This window comes from Salmo trutta, chromosome 25 (genome assembly GCF_901001165.1).
Source record: "Salmo trutta chromosome 25, fSalTru1.1, whole genome shotgun sequence".
NCBI lineage: Eukaryota > Metazoa > Chordata > Actinopteri > Salmoniformes > Salmonidae > Salmo > Salmo trutta.
This window is the reverse complement of record NC_042981.1, coordinates 37,755,905-37,781,377: the sequence shown is the minus strand read 5'-3', so window position 1 is coordinate 37,781,377 and position 25,473 is coordinate 37,755,905. Positions and strand designations below refer to the sequence as shown.

General features: G+C 45.0%; 1 protein-coding gene across 6 annotated transcripts in view; it reads left to right on the top strand.

Annotated features, from left to right (window-relative positions):
• Positions 1–25,180, top strand: part of LOC115162520 (kinesin-like protein KIF13B) — an 80,183-nt gene extending 55,003 nt beyond the window's left edge. For 4 of the 6 annotated variants that reach the window (XM_029713887.1, XM_029713889.1, XM_029713890.1 and 1 more), the window contains exons 16-40: positions 1,355–1,441; positions 1,587–1,780; positions 1,990–2,278; positions 2,445–2,607; positions 2,735–2,881; positions 6,568–6,717; positions 7,119–7,244; positions 8,460–8,633; positions 9,018–9,175; positions 9,522–9,654; positions 11,510–11,659; positions 12,847–12,876; positions 12,981–13,080; positions 13,258–13,384; positions 13,533–13,588; positions 13,775–13,899; positions 14,071–14,346; positions 14,789–14,941; positions 15,231–15,308; positions 15,453–15,503; positions 15,669–15,786; positions 17,491–17,624; positions 22,349–22,411; positions 22,749–23,448; positions 23,682–25,180. In XM_029713887.1, the coding sequence (XP_029569747.1) occupies positions 1,355–1,441; positions 1,587–1,780; positions 1,990–2,278; positions 2,445–2,607; positions 2,735–2,881; positions 6,568–6,717; positions 7,119–7,244; positions 8,460–8,633; positions 9,018–9,175; positions 9,522–9,654; positions 11,510–11,659; positions 12,847–12,876; positions 12,981–13,080; positions 13,258–13,384; positions 13,533–13,588; positions 13,775–13,899; positions 14,071–14,346; positions 14,789–14,941; positions 15,231–15,308; positions 15,453–15,503; positions 15,669–15,786; positions 17,491–17,624; positions 22,349–22,411; positions 22,749–23,448; positions 23,682–23,890 (3,991 nt within the window). In that variant the 3' untranslated portion in view covers positions 23,891–25,180. Of the gene's footprint in view, positions 1–1,354; positions 1,442–1,586; positions 1,781–1,989; positions 2,279–2,444; positions 2,608–2,734; positions 2,882–6,567; positions 6,718–7,118; positions 7,245–8,459; positions 8,634–9,017; positions 9,176–9,521; positions 9,655–11,509; positions 11,660–12,846; positions 12,877–12,980; positions 13,081–13,257; positions 13,385–13,532; positions 13,589–13,774; positions 13,900–14,070; positions 14,347–14,788; positions 14,942–15,230; positions 15,309–15,452; positions 15,504–15,668; positions 15,787–17,490; positions 17,625–22,348; positions 22,412–22,722; positions 23,449–23,681 lie in introns of those variants that run through there. The other 2 variants (XM_029713891.1, XM_029713892.1) reach the window with 2 other exon arrangements.
• The last annotated feature ends 293 nt before the right edge of the window (positions 25,181–25,473 follow it).

Sequence of the window (25,473 nt, the reverse complement as noted above, 5' to 3'; positions counted from 1 at the left end):
GAATTATGTTTTTAAAATGTATTATTACATAATCAAAATGTGTTTTAGACAAAATAATGAATACGGCTGTCTGGTGGCCTCAATAAATAGACAAAGATTTGGTGGCCTTGGGACTATAAGGTTCTATCTGCACAAAGCAAAGTTCTGAGATTTTGAACATGAAAGTTTTCACATCCCAGATCTCAGAACTGTTTTGTAGTGAATTCTTCATCCATAACCCATTAAGGTCCTCACTTACCTAAAGTATCAGCATCCTGAGACATTTGTAAATCCATTTTTGTAGGGGGTTGCAATCCCAGATAGAACCTTATGGATCTGAAATGTCAAGGTGCTATCTGGCACTTCTGAATTAGACAATGTTCAGTTTTTAAGAATATTTTACCAGGATAGTCAGAACACATCAAATACATTAAGACATGTATTATGGTCATTAGACAAACTATTGTCATCGCTGAACAACGATGTGACAACATCATTTATTTTAAGATTTCTGACAGTGTTTTTTTTTGCTCGCGTGCCATTATTGCTGGCTAGACTAGCTAGACCATACTTAGAGGGAGTTGGCAAAGATGTGTTCTGATTGGTCCGTCTGTATTTATTCAGTCATGTGATTGGATTGCAGATATAACCTTATAGTTCAAATGGGTTTATGCAGATAGAACTTTCTAGTTTTTCATTCTTTTTTTTTTAACAAAACATTTATTTTTCAAAAATCTAACTTCACAGATATACGAAGAACCATCTGTCTGGGCGATGGTTTGTCTATTATTTGTGACTAAGTCATTTTTTACAAAAATGTCAGATGGAACCTTAATAGTCCTAAGGTCTCGATTTGTAGATTATTTAAAAAAAATAAAATTACTTGACTTGAAAAAACTTGACTCAACTTGACTCGCTCTTAGAAATGCACGACTTGGACTTGACTCGAGACTCGACCCGTTCTACTTGTGACTCAACTTGAGACTTGCTTGTGATTCAAATAATAGTGACTTGGTCCCACCTCTCTCTAGCCTCTAGTCACCCACTCTATGACTGCACAAACACACACACACCTCTAGCCTCAAGTCTGATCTCCTGCTTTCAGATGATGGTGATGTCATGTTGCCTCAAGGCCCCGTAAGAATTGAATGAAGTAACTGGATCATGAATTAATTATTATTAGATCTTTTTTTGCCAGGATAGTCCACTCAGTAACATTTGGCAATGTTTTCCAGGGAGTCCTTGGTTCCATAGAATCAATAAAAACAACAGTAAATATGTTCTTACGCATTTTATTATGTCGCTTTTGCTGAATGTGTCTTATGTCATGGTTACACGTTGTTTTTATATTGTGGAACTTGTTGTTACGTTACAGAACGTGTGTGAACGGCTCTCCTTGCACCAGCCCGCAGCGGCTCCACCACGGAGACCGCATCCTGTGGGGCAACAACCACTTCTTCAGGTCTGTCTGTGACCCGACAGTTCTGACTACTGTGAATCACAATGTCTCGCTCAACTACTGGTCCTCGTTTTGGAAAGAGTAGGACTGAAACCATTCCCTTTCTCTTTCCTCCCATCCCTCTCTTCCCCTCCTCTCTCCCCCACAGGATCAACTTGCCTAAGCGGCGGTCGCGGGGTGGCGGTGAGGAAGAGGAGGGTGAGGGGGGCCCGATGAAGAACAGTAGCAGTAGTGAACAGCTGGAGGGGGACGGAGACACCAACAGTGAGGGGTCCTCCGAGGTCTCTTTCTCCTACGAGTTCGCCCAGACAGAGGTCATGATGAAGGCCCTGGGCAACAATGGTGAGTACACACACACACACTCACACACAGGTCATTGTAAACAACAATGAGAATGGAGGGAAAGGAGAAATATAAACGCCCTCAGAAACAAATGTGTCGATAATCACTGATTGACTACGCAACTACTGCCGTCACATCGCAATCACGATTGGTTGCTCATCCAAAAACCCCGTTCCTGATTGACTCTCGCCCCTGTCCGTCACCTTCAGACCCCATGCAGGCGGTGCTCCAGTCCCTAGAGAGGCAGCACGAGGAGGAGAAACGCTCGGCGCTGGAGAGACAGAGGCTGATGTATGAACAGGAGCTGCAACAGCTGAGGAGACGGCTCCACCCGGACAGACAGTCTGTAGGACAGGCTGGCACGGCCCCCAGCCAATCACAGGGCCAGGCCGACAGGCCGGGACAGCCCCACTACCGCAGCCTGGAGAGACTCAGCATGGGAGGCATGTCCAACTCACCTAGTGCACAGAGCAGGCTGAGGCAGTGGAGCGAGGAGAGGTGAGTGGTGGGGGAGGGAGGGTGGGAATGTCTGTAAATGAGTGTTATTGTCAGTGATATTGACCGTTGTGGTGGTGATGTTAGTCTCCATTCTGTAGAGGTAGTGTTGACGTGTGTGTGTGTGTGTGTGTGTGTGATTTGAAAATGATGATGCTCTCCCCCTCAGAGAGGCAGTGTTGACCCGGAGCCTACGTAAGCTGAGGGAGCAGATAGTGAGAGCTAACCTGCTGGTGCAGGAGGCTGGCTTCATAGCAGAGGAGCTGGACAAACGCACCGAGTACAGAGTCACCTTGCAGATACCTGCTGCTAACCTCAATGCCAACCGCAAGGTACACACACATGAGCATTAACACACACACCTGGTACTATGTATATCTTCTCTCTCACACTCACTCTCACACTCACATAAACACACATCTAACCCCCAGCCCCCTCGCTGTTTCTCCCTCCTCATAGCGTGATGCAGTGCTGAGTGAGCCTGCGGTGCAGGTGAGGCGTAAGGGGAAAGGGAAACAGATCTGGGCTCTGGAGAAGATGGAGAACAGAATGGTGGACATGAGAGAACTGTACCAGGAGTGGAAGGACTACGACGACGACAACCCTGTGAGTTCAAATGACTCGTGTGTGTGTGTGTGTGTGTGTGTGTGTGTGTGTGTGTGTGTGTGTGTGTGTGTGTGTGTGTGTGTGTGTGTGTGTGTGTGTGTGTGTGTGTGGTCATGAGTGTGTTCGCGTTCTTAGGAAACTGCAGTATTTAGTTTTTTTTATGTATTATTTCTTACACTGTTACCCCAGGAAATCTTAAGTCTTATTACATACAGCCAGGAGGAACTATTGGATATAGGAGCAACGTCAACTTACCAACATTATGACCAGGAATACGACTTTCCCGAAGCGGATCCTCTGTTTGGTCCACCACCCAGAACAATGGATCGGATCTCAGCAGGTGACCCAAAACAACGGCGCCGCAGAAGGAGCGGTCTTCTGGTCAGGCTCCGTAGACGGGCACATCGCCCACCGCTCCCGAGTATACTACTCGCCCATGTCCAGTCTCTTGACAACAAGGTAGACGAAATCCGAGCAAGGGTTGCCTTCCAGAGAGACATCAGAGATTGTAACATTCTCTGTTTCACGGAAACATGGCTCACTTGGGATACGTTAGAGTCGGTACAGCCACCTGGTTTCTTCACGCATCGCGCCGACAGAAACAAACATCTCTCTGGTAAGAAGAAGGGCGGGGGTGTATGGCTTATGATTAACGACTCATGGTGTAATCATAACAACATACAAGAACTCAAGTCCTTTTGTTCCCCTGATCTAGAATTCCTTACAATCAAATGCCGACCGCATTATCTACCAAGAGAATTCTCTTCGATTATAATCACAGTCGTGTATATCCCCCCCAAGCAGACACCTCGACGGCCCTGAAAGAACTTCATTGTACTCTATGTAAACTGGAAACCACATATCCTGAGGCTGCATTTATTGTAGCTGGGGATTTTAACAAAGCTAATCTGAAAACAAGGCTCCTTAAATTTTATCAGCATATCGAATGCGCGACCCGGGCTGGCAAAATTCTGGATGATCCGCGATGCACACAAAGCCCTCCCTCGCCCTCCTTTCGGCAAATCTGACCACGACTCTATATTGTTGCTTCCAGCCTATAGACAGAAACTAAAACAAGAAACGCCCGTGCTCAGGTCTGTTCAACGCTGGTCCGTCCAATCTGATTCCACGCTTCAAGATTGCTTTGATCACGTGGACTGGGATATGTTCCGGATAGCGTCGAACAACAACATTGATGTATACGCTGATTCGGTGAGCAAGTTTATTAGCAAGTGCATCGATGATGTTGTACCCACGGCGACTATTAAAACCTTCCCCAACCAGAAACCGTGGATTGATGGCAGCATTCGCGCAAAACTGAAAGCGCGAACCACTGCTTTTAATCAGAGCAAGGTGACCGGAAACATGACCGAATACAAACAGTGTAGCTATTCCCTCCGCAAGGCAATCAAACAAGCTAAGCGTCAGTATAGAGACAAAGTAGAGTCACAATTCAAAGGCTCAGACACAAGAGGTATGTGGCAGGGTCTAGGGTCAATCACGGACTACAAAAAGAAAACCAGCCCCGTGGCCGACCCCGATGTCTTCTTGCTCCCAGACAAACTAAACAACTTCTTTGCTCGCTTTGAGGACAATACAGTGCCACCGACACGGCCCGCTACCAAAACCTGCGGGCTCTCCTTCACCGCAGCCAACATGAGTAAAACATTTAAATGTGTTAACCCTCGCAAGGCTGCCGGTCCAGACGGCATCCCTAGCCGCGTCCTTAGAGCATGCGCAGACCAGCTGGCTGGTGTGTTTTTGGACATATTCAATCAATCCATATCCCAGTCTGCTGTTCCCACATGCTTCAAGAGGGCCACTATTGTTCCTGTTCCCAAGAAAGCTAAGGTAACTGAGCTAAACGACTATCGCCCTGTAGCACTCACTTCCGTCATCATGAAGTGCTTTGAGAGACTAGTCAAGGATCATATCACCTCCACCCTACCTGACACCCTAGACCCACTCCAATTTGCTTACCGCCCTAATAGGTCCACAGACAACGCAATCGCAATCACACTGCACACTGCCCTAACCCATCTGGACAAGAGGAATACCTATGTAAGAATGCTGTTCATTGACTACAGCTCAGCATTTAACACCATAGTACCCTCCAAACTCGTCATTAAGCTCGAGACCCTGGGTCTCGACCCCGCCCTGTGCAACTGGGTCCTGTACTTTCTGACGGGATGCCCCCAGGTGGTGAGGGTAGGAAACAACATCTCCACCCCACTGATCCTCAACACTGGGGCCCCACAAGGGTGCGTTCTCAGCCCTCTCCTGTACTCCTTGTTCACCCATGACTGCGTAGCCATGCACGCCTCCAACTCAATCATCAAGTTTGCAGACGACACTACAGTGGTAAGCTTGATTACCAACAATGACGAGACGGCCTACAGGGAGGAGCTGAGGGCCCTCGGAGTGTGTTGTCAGGAAAATAACCTCACACTCAACGTCAACAAAACAAAGGAGTTGATCGTGGACTTCAGGAAACAGCAGAGGGAGCACCCCCTTATCCACATCGATGGGACAGTAGTGGAGAAGGTGGAACGTTTTAAGTTCCCTCGGCGTACACATCACGGACAAACTGAAATGGTCCAGCCACACAGACAGCGTGGTGAAGAAGGCGCAACAGCGCCTCTTCAACCTCAGGAGGCTGAAGAAATTTGGCTTGTCACCAAAATCAACGACAAACTTTTACAGATGCACAATCGAGAGCATCCTGTCGGGCTGTATCACTGCCTGGTATGGCAACTGCTCCGCCCACAACCGTAAGGCTCTCCAGAGGGTAGTGAGGTCTGCACAACGCATCACCGGGGGCAAACTACCTGCCCTCCAGGACATCTACACCACCCGATGTGACAGGAAGGCAAAAAAGATCATCAAGGACAACAACCACCCGAGCCACTGCCTGTTCACCCTGCTATCATCCAGAAGGCGAGGTCAGTACAGGTGGATCAAAGCTGGGACCGAGAGACTGAAAAACAGCTTCTATCTCAAGGCCATCAGACTGTTAAACAGCCGTCACTAACATTGAGTGGCTGCTGCCAACATACTGACTCAAATCTCTAGCCACTTTAATAATATAAAATTGGATGTAATAAATGTATCACTTGTCACTTTATTCAGTGCCACTTTATATAATGTTTACATACCCTACATTACTCATCTCATATGTATATACTGTAGTCTATACCATTTGCTGCATTTTGCCTATGCCGTTCAGCCATCGCTCATCCATATATTTATATGTACATATTCTTATTCATTCCTTTACACTTGTGTGTGTAAAAGGTAGTTGTTGTGAAATTGTTAGATTACTTGTTAGATATTACTGCATGGTCGGAACTAGAAGCACAAGAATTTCGCTACACCCGCAATAACATCTGCTAACCATGTGTATGTGACCAATAAAATTTGATTTGATTTGTGTGTTCGTGGTAAACCTTCAAGCCAGGCCAGTGTCAGTGTTGATGGAGTGTGTGGTGGGGAGAGAACTTGGACTACAACGAAGATGAACCCTGAGAGACAAATCATTGTTTTCGACAACGTGATATCCAAATGGAGTGCATTTAGTAGTAATTGTTTCTAGGCCATTCAGATATACACAAGTGCTATGTGAAGTGGAAGGGCTCTATTTGGGATCGCTCATTTCTCTCCCCTCTCTCTCGCTCTGTCATCTGCAGGTGATGCGTTCCTACTTTAAGCGTGCCGACCCGTTCTTTGACGAGCAGGAGAATCACAGTCTGATAGGCGTGGCCAACGTCTTCCTGTCCTGTCTGTTCTACGACGTCAAGCTGCAGTACGCAGTACCCATCATCAACCAGAAGGGGGAGGTAGAGAGGCTTTAAGTGCTACATAACACCAGGGTCGTGTTCATTAGGCACAGTGTAACGAAGTGTTTTTGCAACGGAATTCGAAAATGAGCATTTCTCATTGGACAAGTCAAGGTAGTTCCTCCTTGTTTCAGTCCGTTTATTCCGTTAGTCGCCGAATGAATACGACCCTGTTTCTCAACTAGTGATGTCCAACTCTTGTGTTCCAGCCCAGCAGCAGTAACCTGATAAAACAAATAGTTGTCTAGCTTGATGACTGCCCTGAGTCGATTGTTTGAAGGAACAAGGCGTCTTGGTGTTGTGCTTAAACGAAGCCTCATATTGTGGAACAGTGACGATGCAGCACAGAAAACTCCCCGTGTTATGAAATGATTTCTCCCGTGCCGTTGGTTTTCTTGTAGGTGGTTGGGAGGTTACACGTTGAGGTGGTGAGAGTGGCGGGGGGGGTTGAGGACAGCATGGCTGGAGGAGAGGACAACGAGGCCAGCCCTGATGGAGAGGTGCAAGAGAGGAAACTGGTCTGCATGGTGAGTCTATTTCGGATAGGGAGACACTCGTACACACACGCAGAAAAGTCCCTATTTTTATATGGCTCTTCTGGCTCTCAATAAAGGGAAAGCAATATCAGACCTGCTAACATGCACGAGTTTTCCGTACCAACTACGCAATTCTCTGTCCATGTAAGCAGGTACGAGATCCGAGTTAAAAGTATGCAGAAATGAATAGGGCCTGATTTAGTTTTTTTAAATGTTTTTTTTAAACATTTTAATAAAAATAAATCGACAGAGTAAATCTTAACATCCCGATTCTCGAGCTGCGACACACAGACATGTAAGGATTGTGGAAAGGTAAACACTAATGGTTTCAAGCTAACGTTAGCGAACATAAGATGGACATTCAGTGGGCTCTAAAGTGACAGCAGTTCACTCACATTTCCTACTGAAAGAAATGAAACGCAAATACAAAAAATAACCGGTCTCATTTGTGCGAGTGTGATATACATCTAATTCTGCGTTCCATTAGTTGTAATTTCCACGTAACATTACGAGGATCACGCAACCTGATTATGATCCACATCACAAAAAGCTCCCTCAGTACAGACATGCTGAGTGCCCTCGTTACCTAGTAGGTTTCAACGATTGCCAGGGGAACTGTTTGCCACAGAGAAGTCTACCCTGATGCTCTGCTGCGTAAGGCTAAATCTGCTAGCTACCAGGCAAATCTGTCTCCAGAAGATTTGTTCTCACACACTGTTTCCTATCATAGCTTTTTCCTTTGTATTATGGGTAACATGTTTATTTGATACTGATGCTCTTCTTCAAACATTTGTTCTTATCATATCATAGTTTAAAATTGTTTTATTATGGATAAGACGTTTGTACATTTTGTACCTAAATAAATAACTTTTATTATTTGTTTATTGGATTTTTTAAATTTTATTAAAGGCCCTTTGTGTGTTCTTTGTCATTACAATTTTGTTAGTGACTTTTACCATATGTGTAAATGGAATGCTGTCAAGAAAGATAGCACTCCAACCTTTTATAGACTAGATTTGGTACAATTTTATAATTGCGATCAGACTCACAAACAGCCTGCGCGCGAGTTGAATCTCCAATTTGCCGCGCGCGTCTGGTACTCTAAAAAGTTGGACAAGGTTGGCAGGTCTGCAATATCATTTGCTTGTTCTCTCTTGAATCCTATTTAATCAACCCCCCCCCCCCCCCCCCTTTCCTCTCCTCCAGATCAAGATCCTGCAGGCGACAGGTCTCCCCCAGTACCTGTCCAATTATGTGTTCTGCCAGTACTCGTTCTGGGACCAGGCGGAACCCGTCATCGTGGCCCCAGAGGTGGACCCCTCCGCCTCGTCCCCCAGCAGCAAGGAACCGCACTGCATGGTGGTTTTCGACAGCTGCAAGGTATGACATTCAATTAAAAGTACTTGTATTGCCAAAGCAACAATGTTGAACAGTCCAACAGGACATAAAAGACATTTACATTTCAGTCATGTTGCAGATAGCTTATGTAGCTCAGGATGAAACAGGTAGCCTGGTTAAACTAGTGGTGAACGCAGCATTCAGTCTGGTTTAACCCCAACCCTTCCTATCTCCTTACAGCATGTGTATCGTTCTGCCATAGTGTGTTAATGTAATGCTAACTTATCTATGTTCTTTCAGTGGTGTTCTATGCTATTATTTCTGCCCTTTCAAATGCTGTTTTTCTTTCCCTCTATCTCTCTCTCTCTTTATATATATCTCTCTCTCTTTATATCTCTCTCTCTCATTTATATATATATATATTAGGAGCTAGGTGTGGCAGTAACAGAAGAGTTTATAGAGTATCTGACAGAGGGGGCATTGGCCATCGAGGTGTACGGACACAGACAAGCAGACTCCGGCAGGAACCCTGCCCTCTGGGACCTCAGCATTATACAGGCCAAGACACGCACACTACGGGACAGGTACACACACACTACGGGACATGTACACACACACACCCAAGGTATGGGTATATGGTACACTGTACGGGGTCAGCTATACACACACACACACAGGACAGGTACACAGTACAGACACACTACACCCACACATAGTGGCTACAAGACAGGTACGCATACTACGGGACAAGTACACACACACACACACACACACACACACACACACACACACACACACACACACACACACACACACACACAGAGTGATACAGCACAAAGTGACACCAACACATATACCAGAGGTTCCATTACTACAAAATAGCAACCTTGTAAATTACATATTATGTCCTGTGTCTGTCTCCACCTGCAGGTGGAGTGAGGTAACCCGTCGTCTGGAGATGTGGATCCAGGTGTTGGAGATCAACGAGAACGGAGACTTCATGCCTGTAGAGGTCATACCTGCCAGAGACGTACGCACCGGAGGCATTTTCCAACTACGACAGGTAGGTGTTATCTGTGTGTGCGCAATTTCTCCTCATTTTCTCCTGCCAATGTAATGGTGTAATTTAGTTAATATCTATTCAAAACCCCATCTAAAACAAGATAATTTTTTTCCCCCTGTCAACGCAATTTTAAGTAAATATCTTTATTTTTCTGTTTAATCAGCAATTCCAAGTTGTTCTTACCTCAGAAAATAGCATTTCATACAGTGCCTTCAGAAATTATTCACACCCCTTGACATCTTCCAAATGTTGTTGTGTTATAGACTGAATTTAAAATGGATTAAATTGAAAAAATGTTGTCACTCGCCAACCCCATAATGTCAAAGTGGAATTAAGTTGTACGTTTTTTATTTTATTTTTACAATTAATTAAAAATGAAAAGCTGACATGTCTTGAATCAGTAAGTATTCACAAGCCCTTTGTTATAGCAAACTTAAAAAAGTTCAGGTAAAGATTTGCTTATCAAGTCAAATAATCAATTGCAAAAAAAACACTATTGCACTCTGTGCACTAATAGTGTTTATCATGATTTTTGAATGACTGCCTAATCTCTGCACCCCAGTTGAGCAGTGAATTTCAAACCGATTCAAAGACCAGGGAGGTTTTCCCAATGCTTCGCAAAGAAGAGCACCTATTGGTAGATGGGTAAATATTTAAAAAAGCAGACATGAAATATCCCTTTGAAAATGGTGAAGTTATTTAATTACACTTTGGATGGTGTATCAATTCACTCAGTCACTACAAAGATACAGACATCCTTCCTAACTCACCTAATTGACAGAGTGAAAATAAGGAAGACTGTACAGAATAAAAATATTCCAAAACATGTGTCCTGTTTGCAACAGGGCACTAAAGTAATACTGCAAAAAATGTTGCAAAGCAATTCACTTTTTGTCTGAATACAAAGTGTTATGTTTGGGGCAAATCCAATATAACACATTGCTGAGTACCACTCTCCATATTTTCAAGCATACTGGTGGCTGCATCATGTTATGGGTATGCTTATAATCGTTAAGGACTGGGGAGTTTTTCAGGATTAAAAAGAAACGTAATGGAGCTAGGAACAGGCAAAATCCTAGAGAATAACCTGGTTCAGTCTGCTTTCCACCAGACACTGAAAGATGAATTCACCTTTCAGCAGGACAATAACCTAAAACACAAGGCCAAATATACACTGGAATTGCTTACCAAGAAGAGGGTGAATGTTCCTGAGTGGCCGAGTTAGTTCTGACTTAAATCTACTTGAAAATCTATGGCAAGACCTGAAAATAGTTGTCTAGCAATGATCAACAACCAATTTGACAGAGCTTAAAGAATTTTGAAAATAATTATGGGGAAATGTTGCACAATCAAGGTGGGGAAAGCTCTTAGAGACTTACCCAGAAAGACTCACAGCTGTAATCGCTGCTTCTACAAAGTATTGACTCAGGGGTGTGAATACATCATGTAAATGAGATATTTCTGTATTTTATTTTCAATAAATTTGCTAACCTTTTTGAAAACATGTTGGGGTATTGTGTGTAGATGGGTAAGAAAATAAAATATTTAATCCATTTTGAATTCAGGCTGTAACAACAAAATGTGCAATAAGGCACTGTACATCTACCATTGAAATGGACAAGCAACTTTCTCCCCACTGTTCTATATTCTGTTGATGCCATGAGTGTCACTCAGGGCCAGTCCAAAGGCATGTCATGGAAAGGGGCTTACCAAAAAAAATGGCCAAAAGGACTAATTTGAGGTAGAAAGGAGCTCACTTTAATCCATTGTACAGGATGGGAACAGGTGACTGACGTTACAACTTCATATCTAATCTCTTCTTCCCTCTATCCCTCTCCTTCACCCCCACCCACAGGGCCAGTCAAGGCGTCTGCAGGTGGAGGTGAGGTCCGTGCAGGATAGCGGCACCATGCCCCTGATAGCTGAGGTGCTGCTGGCCGTGTCAGTGGGCTGTGTGGAGATCAGACAGACCCACCAGGCCAAGGCCAGCAACGAACCCATACAGGTAACACACGAACACACATACATACAGTACCGATCAAAAGTTTGGACACAATTACTCATTCCAGGGTTTTATTTATTTTTTACTATTTTCTACATTGCAGAATAATAGTAAAGACAAAGAGAAACGACAGACCATCATTACTTTAAGACATGAAGGTCAGTCAATCCGGAAAATTTCTAATAGTTTGAAAGCTTCTTCAAGTGCAGTCGCAAAAACAATCAAGATCTATGATGAAACTGGCTCTCATGAGGACCGCCACAGGAAAGGAAGACCCAGAGTTACCTCTGCTGCAGAGGATAAGTTCATTATAGTTACCAGCCTCAGAAATTGCAGCCCATTTAAACGCTTCACAGTGTTCAAGTAACAGACACATCTCAACATCAACTGTTCAGAGACTGTGTGAATCAGCCCTTCATGGTCGAATTGCTGCAAAGAAACCACTACTAAAGGACACTAATAATAAGAAGAAAGAAATAACAAGAAACACGAGCAATGGATATTAGACTGGTGGAAATCTGTCCTTTGGTCTGATGATTCCAAATGTGATTTTTTTTTGGTTCCAACCGCCACAGCATTCTGCAGCGATACTCCATCCCATCTGGTTTGCGCTTAGTGGGACTATCATTTGTTTTTCAACAGGAAAATGACCCAATGCACCTCCAGTCTGTGTAAGGGCTATTTGACCAAGAAGAGTGATGGAGTGCTGCAACAAATGACCTGAACTACACAATCACCCGACCTCAACCCAATTGAGATGGTTTGGGATGAGTTGGACCGCAGAGTGAAGAAAAAGTGACAAACAAGTGCTCAGCATATGTGGGAACTCCTTCAAGACTGTTGGAAAAGCATTCCAGGTGAAGCTGATTGAGAGAATGCCAAGAGTGTGCAAAGCTGTCATAAAGGGTGACTACTTTGAAGAATCTAAAATCTATTTTGATTTGTTTCGCACTTTTTTGGTTACTACATGATTCGATATGTGTTATTTCATAGTTCTGATGTCTTCACTATTAATTCTACAATGTAGAAAATAGTAACAAATAAATAAAATCCTTGAATGAGTAGCTGTGTCCAAACTTTTGAGTGGTACTGTATACACATACATTACTATACTGGAAGAAAGAAATGGCTGCCATTTACGAAAGTGTTTTGGACTAATACTATTGTGTATTTTGTTGTTTGTCTCACAGGTGGAGGGCGATGAGATGGACAGCTATCAGGTAAATAACATTAGATTATCTCTACTGAGAGACAGATAGCGGGACGACTCAATGATGGCTTCTGGTGCTCTGTCTGATTGGTTGGTATGTGTTCTGTCCAATAGGAGCGTGATCTGGAGCGTCTGCGTCACCAGTGGCTGACGGCTCTCACCAAGAGACAGGAGTACCTGGACCAACACCTTCAGACCTTGGTCAGCAAGCCAGGTAACACACACACAACAGTCAATGTGTAGTGGAGGAAGTACTGTATAAGTTTGGGCGGCAGGTCAAAGGGCACAGGAAATGAGGAAGTGGTGGCAGAAAACACCTTCCTCTGATTGCCTACACATCTGTGTGGCATTGAGGAAGAAAGACATTGACATTGTTGCGCTCCCTCAACAGAAAAGACCGAGGAGGATATGGAGAGGGAGGCCCAGCTTTTGGAATGGCGTCTGACTCTGACCGAGGAGAGGAACGCGGTAATGGTGCCTTCAGCCGGCAGCGGCATCCCCGGAGCTCCCGCAGAGTGGTGAGAGAGACAGGGAGTGTGTGTGAGTGTGCGCGTTTGCAAGAGAGATGGATATAGATGGAGATGTAGAAGGATCAAACAGTTTTCCTATGGGAAATGTCCATATTATTCAACAAGTGTCTTTGGTCATGTTTCTTTGTTTCTCCAGGGTCCCCCTACCTGGAATGGAGACCCATACCCCTGTGCTTTTCCTGGACCTTAGTGGTAAGTTCTTTCTCTACTCTTCTTTTCTTCGTTCTCTCTCTTCTGACTGTTCTAGAGTAACATTACCTCAATCATTGAAAACATCACTTTCATTCATCTAGCACCGCGTGTCTTTCACTTACCCTCTCTTTTCTCGTTCTCTCTCTCTCTCTCCCTCTTGCTCTCTCCCCCCCTCGCTCTCTCTAGCGGATGATTTCAGTTCTCAGGAGGCATTGGAGGTCCCGGAGGCAGGCGGTTGGGACGCCACTCTGAGCGGAGAGGATGAGGACGACTTCTTCGACCTGCAGATCGTCAAACACTATGATGGAGAGGTAGACACCGGGTCCTATTCATTATGGCACACCGTGTCATTTTTTTTGCAACGGAAAACCAAAAACGTTTTTCATTGGGAAAGTCCAAGTAAGCCCTCTCTGTTTGTCGGCTCTCAACCATATGATCCCTGATGAACACAACCCTGCTCCTCCCCATCCCCTCTCCACTAGGTAAAAGCTGAGGCGTCATGGGACTCCACAGTGCACGAGTGTCCCCAGCTGAGCCGCGGCGGAGCGTGGCCAGAGCAGAGGGTGTATCTGACGGTGCGCTGCGTGGTGCAGCTCAGCCATCCGGCAGACATGCAGCTGGTGCTGAGGAAACGGATCTGCGTCAACCTGAACCCGGGCAGACAGGGCTTCGCCCAGAACCTCCTGAAGAGGATGTCCACGCGCTCCACCATCCCCGGCTGCGGGGTCACCTTCGAGGTGGTCTCCAACATCCCCGGGGTGAGCCATACACGAGGGACACAGGAAATGTTGTGATTTATAATCAGTTACCATGGCTCTTTTTTTGTACTAACTTACTACAATCACTATAGCTCTCAGCTGTTTAAAAATCTGTGCTCTCCTCGCTTTCTCCTTCATTGCACGGAGCTAATGATGCCCTTGGCTTCCACCATATTGTTTTCCTCTGTCAAGTAATGTATTTTAATACCGTATAATAACAATCTATGCCATTTAGCCATGTGTGCGTACATCTTACGAAGGGGTGGTCCCGGGAATCGAACCCACACTTCTGGTGTTGCAAGCACCATGCTCTACCAACTGAGCCGACCAGTGCCGATGAAGGGGAGGAGATTAGGAGTGGACAAATATTTTAGCAATTGAGGTCCTGCGTCTTTTTGGCAGCTCTACTAACTCCCCGGTCTCTCTCTCCCGTCTCTCTCAGGACGCCCAGGGTTCAGAGGACAGGGAGATGTTGGCTCGTCTAGCTGCCAGCGCCGAGAACCCCAAGTCGGCCGACAACGAGGCGGCCATCGAGAAATACCTCCGCAGTGTCCTGGCTGTGGAGAACATCCTCACTCTGGACCGACTACGACAGGTCACTACACACTTACACACTGAGGATGGACTGTGTTCAATGTCTGGGTTGAGTTTGACATTTTTTTTCAGTGCTAAATAGTTGAATTTGCACATTTCAAGTACTTGTATTCAATTATTAGTAAACCAATAGAATCCTTGAATGGAGTACTCGAGCCCATCCCCACTACACACTAGGACCATCTACATAACACTTAACATTTCTGTTGGTCCATCGCAGGACAATTCAGTACTGTTGCTGCTATTGCATCTTCCTGGTTTTGACTGTGTTTTATCGTGTGTGTGTATAGGAGGTGGCGGTGAAGGAGCACCTGGCAGGCAAAGGGAAAGGCAACAGACGCAGTCTCAGCTCCCCCAGTGTACACAGGGTAAATGGCACATTCTCTCTACAAAAGTCATGTCTGTTGGGGTACTGGGTCCTTGCTATATTGATTTATTTAATAGGTTTAGGCAGCAGATGTCTGCCTAATTACATTTTTTTCTTCCTTCCTTCCTCTCTTTCTCTTGTTCAGCTCTCTGGCAGCAGACAGGACCTGTCCTCTACCTGCAATCTGGAAAACAAGGTGATTATACAACCCTGTTGGAGCTATACAACTGTTAGTGTTCAAAGTGAACAACTCCAGAGCCCAAAGTACATGGATTAATCCCCACATCTTTTAATTCTCTCTCCCCCTCCGCCCGTTCTCTCGCTCTCTTTCTGCTGTTCTTTTCTCTCTTCTCTCCTCCAGAGTCGCTGGGAGAGCCAGCAGGACATCTTCATCACCTCGCCCCAGTTCAGCCGGACTCTGCCTCGCCCCTCCCCCCCCACCACGCCCCCACAGAACCAGAGCCAGGACTCAGAGCAAGGTAAGGCCCTGACTCCTCCCTCTACACCACTGCCCTACCCTCCCCTCCCCTCTCGCCCCTCTCCTCTCTGTCTTTCTCCCCCTGAGACTGCTCTGTTAACTGGCTGACTCTACCTCAGTCTTGACATTCACTCTCTCTTTTTCTCTGTTCTCCTGTCATCCTTCTCTTTTTCTGTGCAGTAGACCTCTGGTGTGATTCCGTCTCTGTCCTGTGTTTTAATTAGTGCGTGTGTTCGTGCCAGGGTTTCTTTGAATCGGTAATGCAGTGGCTCTGCAAATGTGGAGCGGATATTCTCCACTGCTGGCCGGATCTCCAGGCGACCATCGCATGAGCCTGAAACCACAGACTGGCCAAAATCGTGTTTCTAAAAATGAATTCAAAGGCAGTCATTTTTTGTTCATTTGTATTTAATTCTAAGTAAGTCACAGCCTATATGCGCAATTTACAGACTATAATGATTTAATACAACTAAATGTTGTTAAAATGCTGAGAGCTTTATCTCCCTACCAGCCTGTTTATATCTTGTATATCTTTGTATATCTTGGAAGGCTTGAAGTAATTGAAATAATATAGCCTAAATAATTCATTAGGCTCCCTGTTTGGCTCCTGGCCTATTTAGAGTGGTTATATGCTGTTTAATATGACATGTAACTTATTTGAAATTATGTACACTTCTTACATTCACCTCTTCGTGTTTATTCCAATCATTTTCATTCAAATCCATATGGTTTGGTTTCAATACTTCAAAACCAAATGGAAGGTCCAAGTAGTCACAAAAATAGATGGGTGGTTAAATTGTGATTTTAATGGATGGAGCGAATTTGGAGCTGCAGTTTTTTTCCAGTGATTGTGCGGTGTTTTTTCGCCAGAACGCTCCATGAGCGATGAGAAGGATTTCCAACTGCTCAACTCTGCTCACATGCTCTGCTCCCAAGTGGATGGGCCTATGGCCCTCCCAGGGCCACCCATGGCTGTGCCCCTGCCTGATCATGTGAAATCCATAGATTAGGGCCTAATGAATTTATTTAAATGGATGATTTCCCTAATATGATCTGTAATTCAGGAAAAAAAAATGAAATTGTTGCATGTTGCTTTATATATTTTATTTCAGTATAGGTACCTACGTGTCCTAATGGGTTACGCACCCAATGCATATGGGTCCGATAAATTTGTCAAATGGCCGGTGAATTCAAATCTTCACGGTCACGTTGTCTGACACCACATTTTCCTAACAGAAACCCTGGTGTGTGCATGTACCTGTGTTACATACAGTAGTACCATTTCCTGTTTTTTTTTCTTTGTTTGATTTCACTCTCTCAGCGATGTCATTTTAATGGCTGTGTTGCCAATGAGAATTAATCATTCAGATTCATTTGCAATCTTCATGATTATAATACAGGGATTATAATATGTAAGTACGTGGCAAAATCATCTTTATTTTATTATGTTCAGTTATTTTAATTAATTCTTTGTCATCTCTCTGACCTGGTCCAGCCATGTTTTATTTTTTTTTGTCATTTCCTGGGCTTGCTTTTCAACTTCCTGTCTTAATCTCTCGCACCTCCCCTACCTTCCAAACCTTCTCCTGCCCTTCCTCTTTTCCTCCGGTTCATCCTACTGCTCCTCCCTTTCTTCTCCTCCCCTATCTTTTCTTCCTGCGCCTCACCCTCTCTTTTCCTCCTCCCTCACCGGTTCTCCCCTCAGGTCGTTCAGGGCTTGCTGCCTCTTATCTTTCAGTCAAAGCCCTGGTGCCGCAGATGCCCAAGCTACTCAAGTCCCTGTTCCCTGCCCGCGAGGACAAGAAGGAGCCTCTGCGCCCCTCGCCCCACTCCCTACAGGTAGGGCTCACACACACCCCACTGACCTTAGGTAACCAAGTGACCTTTGGACTATCACCAATGGTCACCCCCCCACAGCTGATTCAAATCATCAAAGCTTGATGATGATGAGTTAGTTATTTGGTATAACGTGCACCCAGGTGGCGTGGGGGGGGGGGGGGAGCTAGGACCGAGTTTGGGAACCCCTGTTGTAACCCCACTGAAGCCTTTCCCATTTTCTGTGATTCCCCCAAAATAAACCAAACCATGTTTCTAGCCACAACACCAATCAGTAACTGGGAGCCCAGAGAAAATGTATGGTTGATGTGGGTCTATACTCCACTGTAGTTCAGTCTCCTCATCCTCTGACTCCCAAATGAGTGCTCAAATCCATGCCTTCTTTTCAATGTAGCCTATTTTTCCTTTTCTTTTTTTCTCTCCCCATAATATGACATGATGATTTGCTCAATTCATCCATCAGGCCTTTTACCAGGTGCTGCTATCACAATAAGGCCTATCATTATCTGCATTTGAGTGGAATGGAGTAAAGTGGCGATGGTTTTTAGCGCATTCGGAGGAAGTTGTGTCTAAACTAGTGAATGTTACATTCAGCTTCCAGCAGAGCTGACAAAACACACTCTTGTATTACTAGTTATAAGACCTACTCTCAGAGAGACACTGCTCGATACACTGTGCAGCGCTGAAATGATTCCCACCTGCCACTTGGGATTTAGAGTTGTTTTCCACAGTGAGAGACAGGCACACCTGGGGTGGTGAAGCTGGGGGTAGAGCGATCTGGAGCTGTCTATTGGGATTATGGTCATTATTGCACTGTGATGCAATGGCATCTAAAAGCCGACCAATCATCTCAAAACAAACTCTTGGGAAAAAAAGCTGTTTGACCATATACAATGCTATGTCTCTGTGAGCAAATTAACAACAGACTTTCAGTATGCTTATAGAGAAGAGCACTAAACATGCACTGCACTGACACAAATGGCTGAAAAAAGACTTCAGTGCAGCCTTTCATATTATTGACCATAATCTGTTATTAGAAACATTTCTGTGTTATGGCTTTATATCCTTGGTTGAGAGCTATCTATCCAATAGAACACAGTGGGTTTTCTTTCAATGTAAGCTTCTGTAAAGTGTGGTATTCCGCAAGGCAGCTCTCTTGGCCCTTTACTGTTCTCTATTTTTACTAATGACCCATCGCCAGTCCAGCGTTTTCTTCTTGAACCATTCCAGGGTGCTTCTGTGTGTTTTAGGGTTTGTTGTCCTACTGGAAGACAACCTTCAACAGAGAGAGTTTTTTTTGTTGCAGTCAGTTTTGGAATGGGTGGGTAGTAATAAACTAGTCCTGAACATATCTGAAACTAAAAGCATTGTATTTGGTACAAGTCACTCCCTAAGTTCTAGAGTTGAATCTTGTAATAAGTGACGTGGCTGTTGAGGAGAATACACTTCTTGGTTTCACCTTAGACTGTACATTTGTAAATTGTGATGGTCAAGGCATATTGATTAAATTGTTGTAAAGATGGGAGAAGACTGTCTGTGATTAAAAGATTTTCAGCATTTTTAACACCACAGTTGACCAAACAAGTCCTGCCAGCTCAAGTGTTATCTAATCTTGACTTCTGCCCAGTGATTTGGTCAAGTGCTGCAAAGAATGACATTGAAAAGCTACAGCTGGCCCAGAACAGAGCAGCACATCTTGCCTTTCAATGTCAGTCTCTCTTGGCTCAAAGTAGAGGAGAGATTGACTGCATCAATTCTTGTATGAAAAATTGTGTTGAAGATACCAAATTGTCTGTATATAGCTCTGACAGACATGCCACCAGGGGTCTCAAGGCAACGCACAGTGTTATATAGAGCCATAATCCAGGCTTCTTACCATGTGGACTGGCTGTGCCACTATATCAAAAATAAATAAAATAAAAAATACTTTATTTGTTATCATTTAAGAACAGGCACCACACCCTAATAGAGTAAATTATTTTGCGCTAGATTGCAAGAAATGGCAGTTACACATGTTCAAAAACGCTAAAATCTCAGAGCCAGTAGTTCTGAAAGTGGTCCCCGAAAATTGCGTACTACATCACATATATGCAGATATGATATCTGTGCACCCTGTCATTGCTCTCTCTCTCTGGCTCTACTTTGTGTTTCTTGCTACCTGTCACTCAATTGGCGAGGGGTTGAATATCATTGGCTGGAACATGAAATGGCCCACGTGGGGGGGAATGTAGGGAAAATGGCGCAGCACAGCTTCCAGAAAACAGTCTTTCAAACTAGGGATTTCGTAGCTAATTGAGGTAAAACAGTCATTCTACTCAGATTATGGATGTATGAAGTACACATTGACACATCCAGCCCTAAGCGGGAAATTTGAAACATACTAGTCGTCAAAGTACCAGAGCATGTCTTTAAGGCGTATGTACACTTTATATACAAAAGTATGTGGACACCCCTTCAAATTAGTGGATTTTGCTATTTCAGCCACACCCGTTGCTGACAGGTGTATAATATTGAGCAAACAGCCATGCAATCTCCATAGACAAACATTGGAATGGCCTTACTAAAGAGCTCAGTTACTTTCAACATGGCACCGTCATAGGATGCCACCTTTCCAACAAGTCAGTTTGTCAAATAGCTGCCCCTGTCAACTGTAAGTGTTGTTATTGTGAAGTGGAAATGTCTAGGAGCAACATCGGCTCAGCCGTGAAATGGTAGGCCACACAAGCTCACAGAACGTGGGACCGTCAAGTGCTGCTTTTCAATGTAAGGTTATACCTGTTATATTCGGAACATGTGACAAACACAATTTTATTTGATTTTCTGAATTGCGTAGTGCATAAAAATTGTCTGTCCTCGGTTTCAACACTCACTACCGAGTTCCAAACTGCCTCTGGAAGCAATAACTATTAGTCGGGAGCTTTTTGAAATGGGTTTCCATGGCCGAGTAGCCGCACACAAACCTAAGATCCCCATGCCCAATGCCAAGTGTCAGCTTGAGTGGTGTAAAGCTCACTGCCATTGAACTCTGGAGCAGTGGAAGCGCATTCTCTGGAGTGATGAATCATGCTTCACCATCTGGCAGTCCAACGGATGAATCTGGGTTTGGCAGATGCCAGGAGAACGCTACCTGCCCGAATGCATAATGCCAACTGTAAAGTTTGGTGGAGGAGGAATAATGGTCTGGGGCTGTTTTTAATGGTCGGACTAGGTCCGTTAGTTCCAGTGAAGGGAACTCTTAACGCTACAGCATACAATGACATTCTAGACGATTCTGTGCCAGGCCTAATTACCCAACATCAGTGCCCGACCTCACTAATGCTCTTGTGGCTGAATGGAAGCTGGTCCCCGCAGCAATATTCCAACATCTAGTGGAAAGCCTTCCCAGAAGATTGGAGGCTGTTATAGCAGCAAAAGGGAGACCCAACTCCATATGAATGCCCATCATTTTGGAATTAGATTTTTGAAGAGCAGCTGTCCACATACTTTTGATCATGTAGTGTAATGTGCAGTAATGTATGTTTGCGTGTAAGTCTGCTTGTCTATGTTATTGTTTTTAAATATATGTCAATTCTAAAGTATTTTTGTTTGTAATGTCTTTTTCGTGGTGTCGGACCCCAGGAAGACAAGCTGTCGCTAATGGCGATCCCAATAAAAATCTAAAAGTAAGCTTCAATGGAGGTAAAACGTGAATGGTTTAACACAGAAGGCGAACTACTACTCCCTACATCTCTCCAAGAATTTGGTTCTTTCCCCATCTTCTCGAGCTGTCTAGTGTTATAATGGCGCCTCGTAAGCATTGCTCTAAGGCAGGGGTGTCAAACTCATTCCATGGGGGGCCCTAGTGTCTGCTGGTTTTCGGCTTGTCCTTTCAATTAAAACCTAGACAACCAGGTGAGGGGAGTTCCTTACAAGGGGGAAGCGAAAACCCGCAGAGACTCGGCCCTTCCGTCGAATAAGTTTCACCCACGTGCTCTAAGGTAGTGCAGGGTTTCCCAAACTCGGTCCTGCACATTTTAGTTTTTTGTCCAGCTGATTCAAATAACCAACTCATCATCAAGCTTTGATTATCTGAATCAGGTGTGTAGTGCTGGGGCAAAAACCAAAACGTGCACCCAGGGAGGGCCCCAGGACCGAGTTTGGGAAACCCTGAGGTAGAGGAACAAAAAAACAGTTGGACAGAAAACAATTGTACATCTCTTTCCAAGAATGCCTTTTTTTTAATTTCTTTTTTTTAAACCTGGAAGCAATTGTCTAAGTGGATGAACAACATGAGCGGTTTACATAGCGAAGTGATTTCTTACATCTCTTGTCTGTAAAGTAGTTGATGGGTTGCTTATTTAATACCATGTCTATAGCCTATATAGTAAAGTCTAAAGTCGCTGAACACTATGTTGGTTTGGCCCAGCCAAGCTTGCTGTTTAATTTCCATATAGACTAGACGTATTTCCAATGCAGTAAGATGTAGCAATGCCATGGTTCCACTTCCTTCAATGCTGCATTTGTTAGTCACGCTTTAAAGACAGATAACGCCACAATGGATTAAAAAAATATTCTGTATGGATTAAAACCATTTTTGTGAAGAGCCGAATATAATCGGCTGAGCTTTTTGGCTTTTTATATTAAACTCTTAGTTATGTATAATGTGAAAGAATACTTATGTATTTCATTGAAGTGTTTCTTCTTTCCCATTGAACATAGTTGTGTTTCTCTCTCTCTCTCCCTGGCAGCACATGCCTCGTATCATCATGCAGACGACAGGGCCTGAAGACAGCAGGATCCGGATAGAACCGGTAAGTTCCAGTCCAGTTGTAGTTAGTTGTTTAGAGATCAGTCTAGTTTGAGTTAGTTAGAGATTTACAACAACTCTTCAGGCTGAGACAGTGTATTGACCATATAAATAGAGTGAATGAATTCTATTTCTGTGGTATTGACTGTAATATGAAGCTATGGTTGGTAGTAAGCTAGTGGATCTGAGGATCTCATTACGAGGATGACGGTGGTGGTCGTCGAGGTGGTAACGATAGGCAGGCAGTATGATGTCATGGTTTGCTCCGGTCAGTCTTGAGTTGGGTTGAATAATTCTTAAATCCCTGTCTTTGAGGTGTGATTGCCGTCAATTCCCCGTAGGTTGCTATGGTAGTGAGGACAGCCCTGATCCCGGCCCTGACCAATGACAGGTGGTCGGAGTCCCCTGAAGCCACTCCTGTTCCGTCCTCCCAGCATGACCCGCATGACTACCCCCTCAGCCCCATCAGCGAGGCCTCCAGTGGCTACTTCTCCACTAGCGTTTCCACGGCAACCCTGTCCGAGGTTTCTGCCGGCGGCGACCACCCCACCACCCCCCTCCGTCCGTCCTCCTCCCTCACCCTCCAAGAGGCAGGGGTGAGGCTGAAGGGGAGTAATGCTCCCGAAACTACATTACCCAGACCCCAGCCGCAGCAGCGAGCTGACCGGAACGGTGTTACTGCTGCATCTCTTCAGTACGAAAACAAAATGGCCACCACCGGTCCCGGCTCCAACGTCAACAGCGTGGTGACGGGCAACAAGCCCTTCTCAGTGCAGAGGGTGTGCACGTCGGACCTGAAGTCGTTGCAGGAGCGTGTCCTGGGGGACGAGGAGGGAGGAAGAGGAGGCCAAGGGAGTCTGGAGAGGTTGGAGATCATCCTGGACGATGAGGACGGCGGTCGCGACTTCGTGTTGCCTGATTGGCTGAGAGAGGGGGCGTGCGTGACGGTGGGAGCCAATAAGGGCGGGACGGTGCGCTACGTGGGCAACACGAAGTTCGCAGAGGGCGTGTGGGTCGGGGTGGAGCTCGACTCGCCCTCAGGTGTGTGTTTACTGTTCACAAAGGAATCGCATGACTTAACATAATGACACCATAAGCAATGGAATCTAAGGAAGTAACCTGAAAATGTAGAGGGCCCTGTCCTTGTCCGCATACACATCAAAGTAGGCAGTGCTTAGTTTAGGAAATTCAAAGTACTAAAACTCTCTTCCTTGTCTAACTCCCCTTATTCCCTCCTCTACCTTCCTCTTTCTCCTGCCTTCCCCTCTCTCCAGGTAAGAACGATGGCTCCGTAGGCGGGCACCACTACTTCCGCTGTAACCCTGGTTACGGCGTCCTGGTGCGTCCCGACCGAGTGCTCAGACGGGACCGTTCCACCAAATGGAACCCGGAGAATCGGCGCAGTGGCGAGTTCTACCAACCCGTTCTACGGGGAGAGTCCACTAACAGGAGAGGGGAGAACCGCAAGTCCTGGAGCAGTTGAACTGGAGAGAAACAGGCCTGGCTGGGAGAGACTTTTATTCCTCACACCACTTTGTCTCCTGGCTCGGATCAACGAGAAAACCCTCACATTCTTTTTTATCCTCTTTCTAAGCCTCCGTCTCACTCAGACTCCTATCAATTTCCTTCTAACTATGCAATACTACCACATCTAATGTAACAACGGTCCCTGTCCCCTATCCACCATCCACCCACAGCTTGGCAACACTACTTCAGTACTGTGCCCTCTCCTGGCCAAGAGATGCTAGGCTGGGTTTCTGTGTAGCACTTTGTGACATCTGCTGATATAAAAAGGGCTTTATGAATATATTTGATTGATACAGGCTGATCCTGTGTTGGCTTGACTGGCCATGCCTCTGTCTCACTACAGGGAAACACCCATAGGGATCTGTCTGGATTCATTTCAATAGGAAAGATTTTTACTCAACCTGCTCCTGGTGCGCTGTCTCCCTATCTGGATGCAGCACTGGTGGCGCCCCCTGTGGCATGGATTGGGCACAGCACCTGAATGGTTCCACAGCACCTGAAGTGTGACTATACAGTGTGCTGCTGTCTGTATGAAGTGACGCACAGGGCAACCAATGGAGAATGTTTCTTCTCGGGCCAAGGTTCAGGATCCATAGTGATGACATTACTTTTTCTGATGTCATCAAACTGGTCACCTCGAGAATCCTTCTGAACGAATGAGGCTCTATTCTACCAGACTTGGACTGGAACCCCCGACCCCTCTTTTTCAATGGAACTGTCCATTTTACACACACCCCTCTTTTTCAATGGAACTGTCCCTTTTTACTAAATGACTAAAAAGTGACTATATCCGTTGCCCACATGTGGAGTCATTTATCTGAAATGATCGATTCTTCCAGAATGTGCCTTCATGATGAGTTTATTTTTCGTTGTAATATATTTCTTAGTGGTTTATTAGATTTTCACCCTCTGAGCTTTGATGAGAATGCCTTGTGTAAGTGTAAGGTGATCTCAGGGACTGCAGAGTGGACATGAACGTCTATGTGGGTGCGCCTGTGTGTGTTAGAAGTTTGGCCCTTAAAGGCTGAATTTACCCATGGCAATGTTGTACAGTGGACAAATAATTGTGTGTGTGTGTGCATGTTTTCGGCTAATCTGATAGGGGAAGCAGCGTCGTTATGATGGCGTGGTTTCTGCAACAGTCATTGGTTTTAAATTGTACGTGGAGAAGTAGGTTGAAAGATGATTCCATTATGAGGAGAAGCCCGGTGTGCAAAATTGGTTAAAAATACATATTCTCAACAACTAAATAGATGTTTTTCAATGTCTTGCTCATAGGGAGGAGATTTTGCACAGTAGAGGTTTATCCCTAGTTTGGTGGTGACTCTAGTGATCTGTGTTAGGCACCCATTTTGCTATGGTTTTAGAACTGTTAGAGGAAGTAGCAGTGGCATATATATGTATGGTGTGTGTGCTGGACTGGACCGCTGGTGTTGTGTAACGTCGTATCAATGTGTTAACGTCATGTGACGTGTGGCGCGGAAGTTGGATGGAAGCTGGTCTTTGATTTGTGTTTGGACAAAAATCAATCTTCTACGC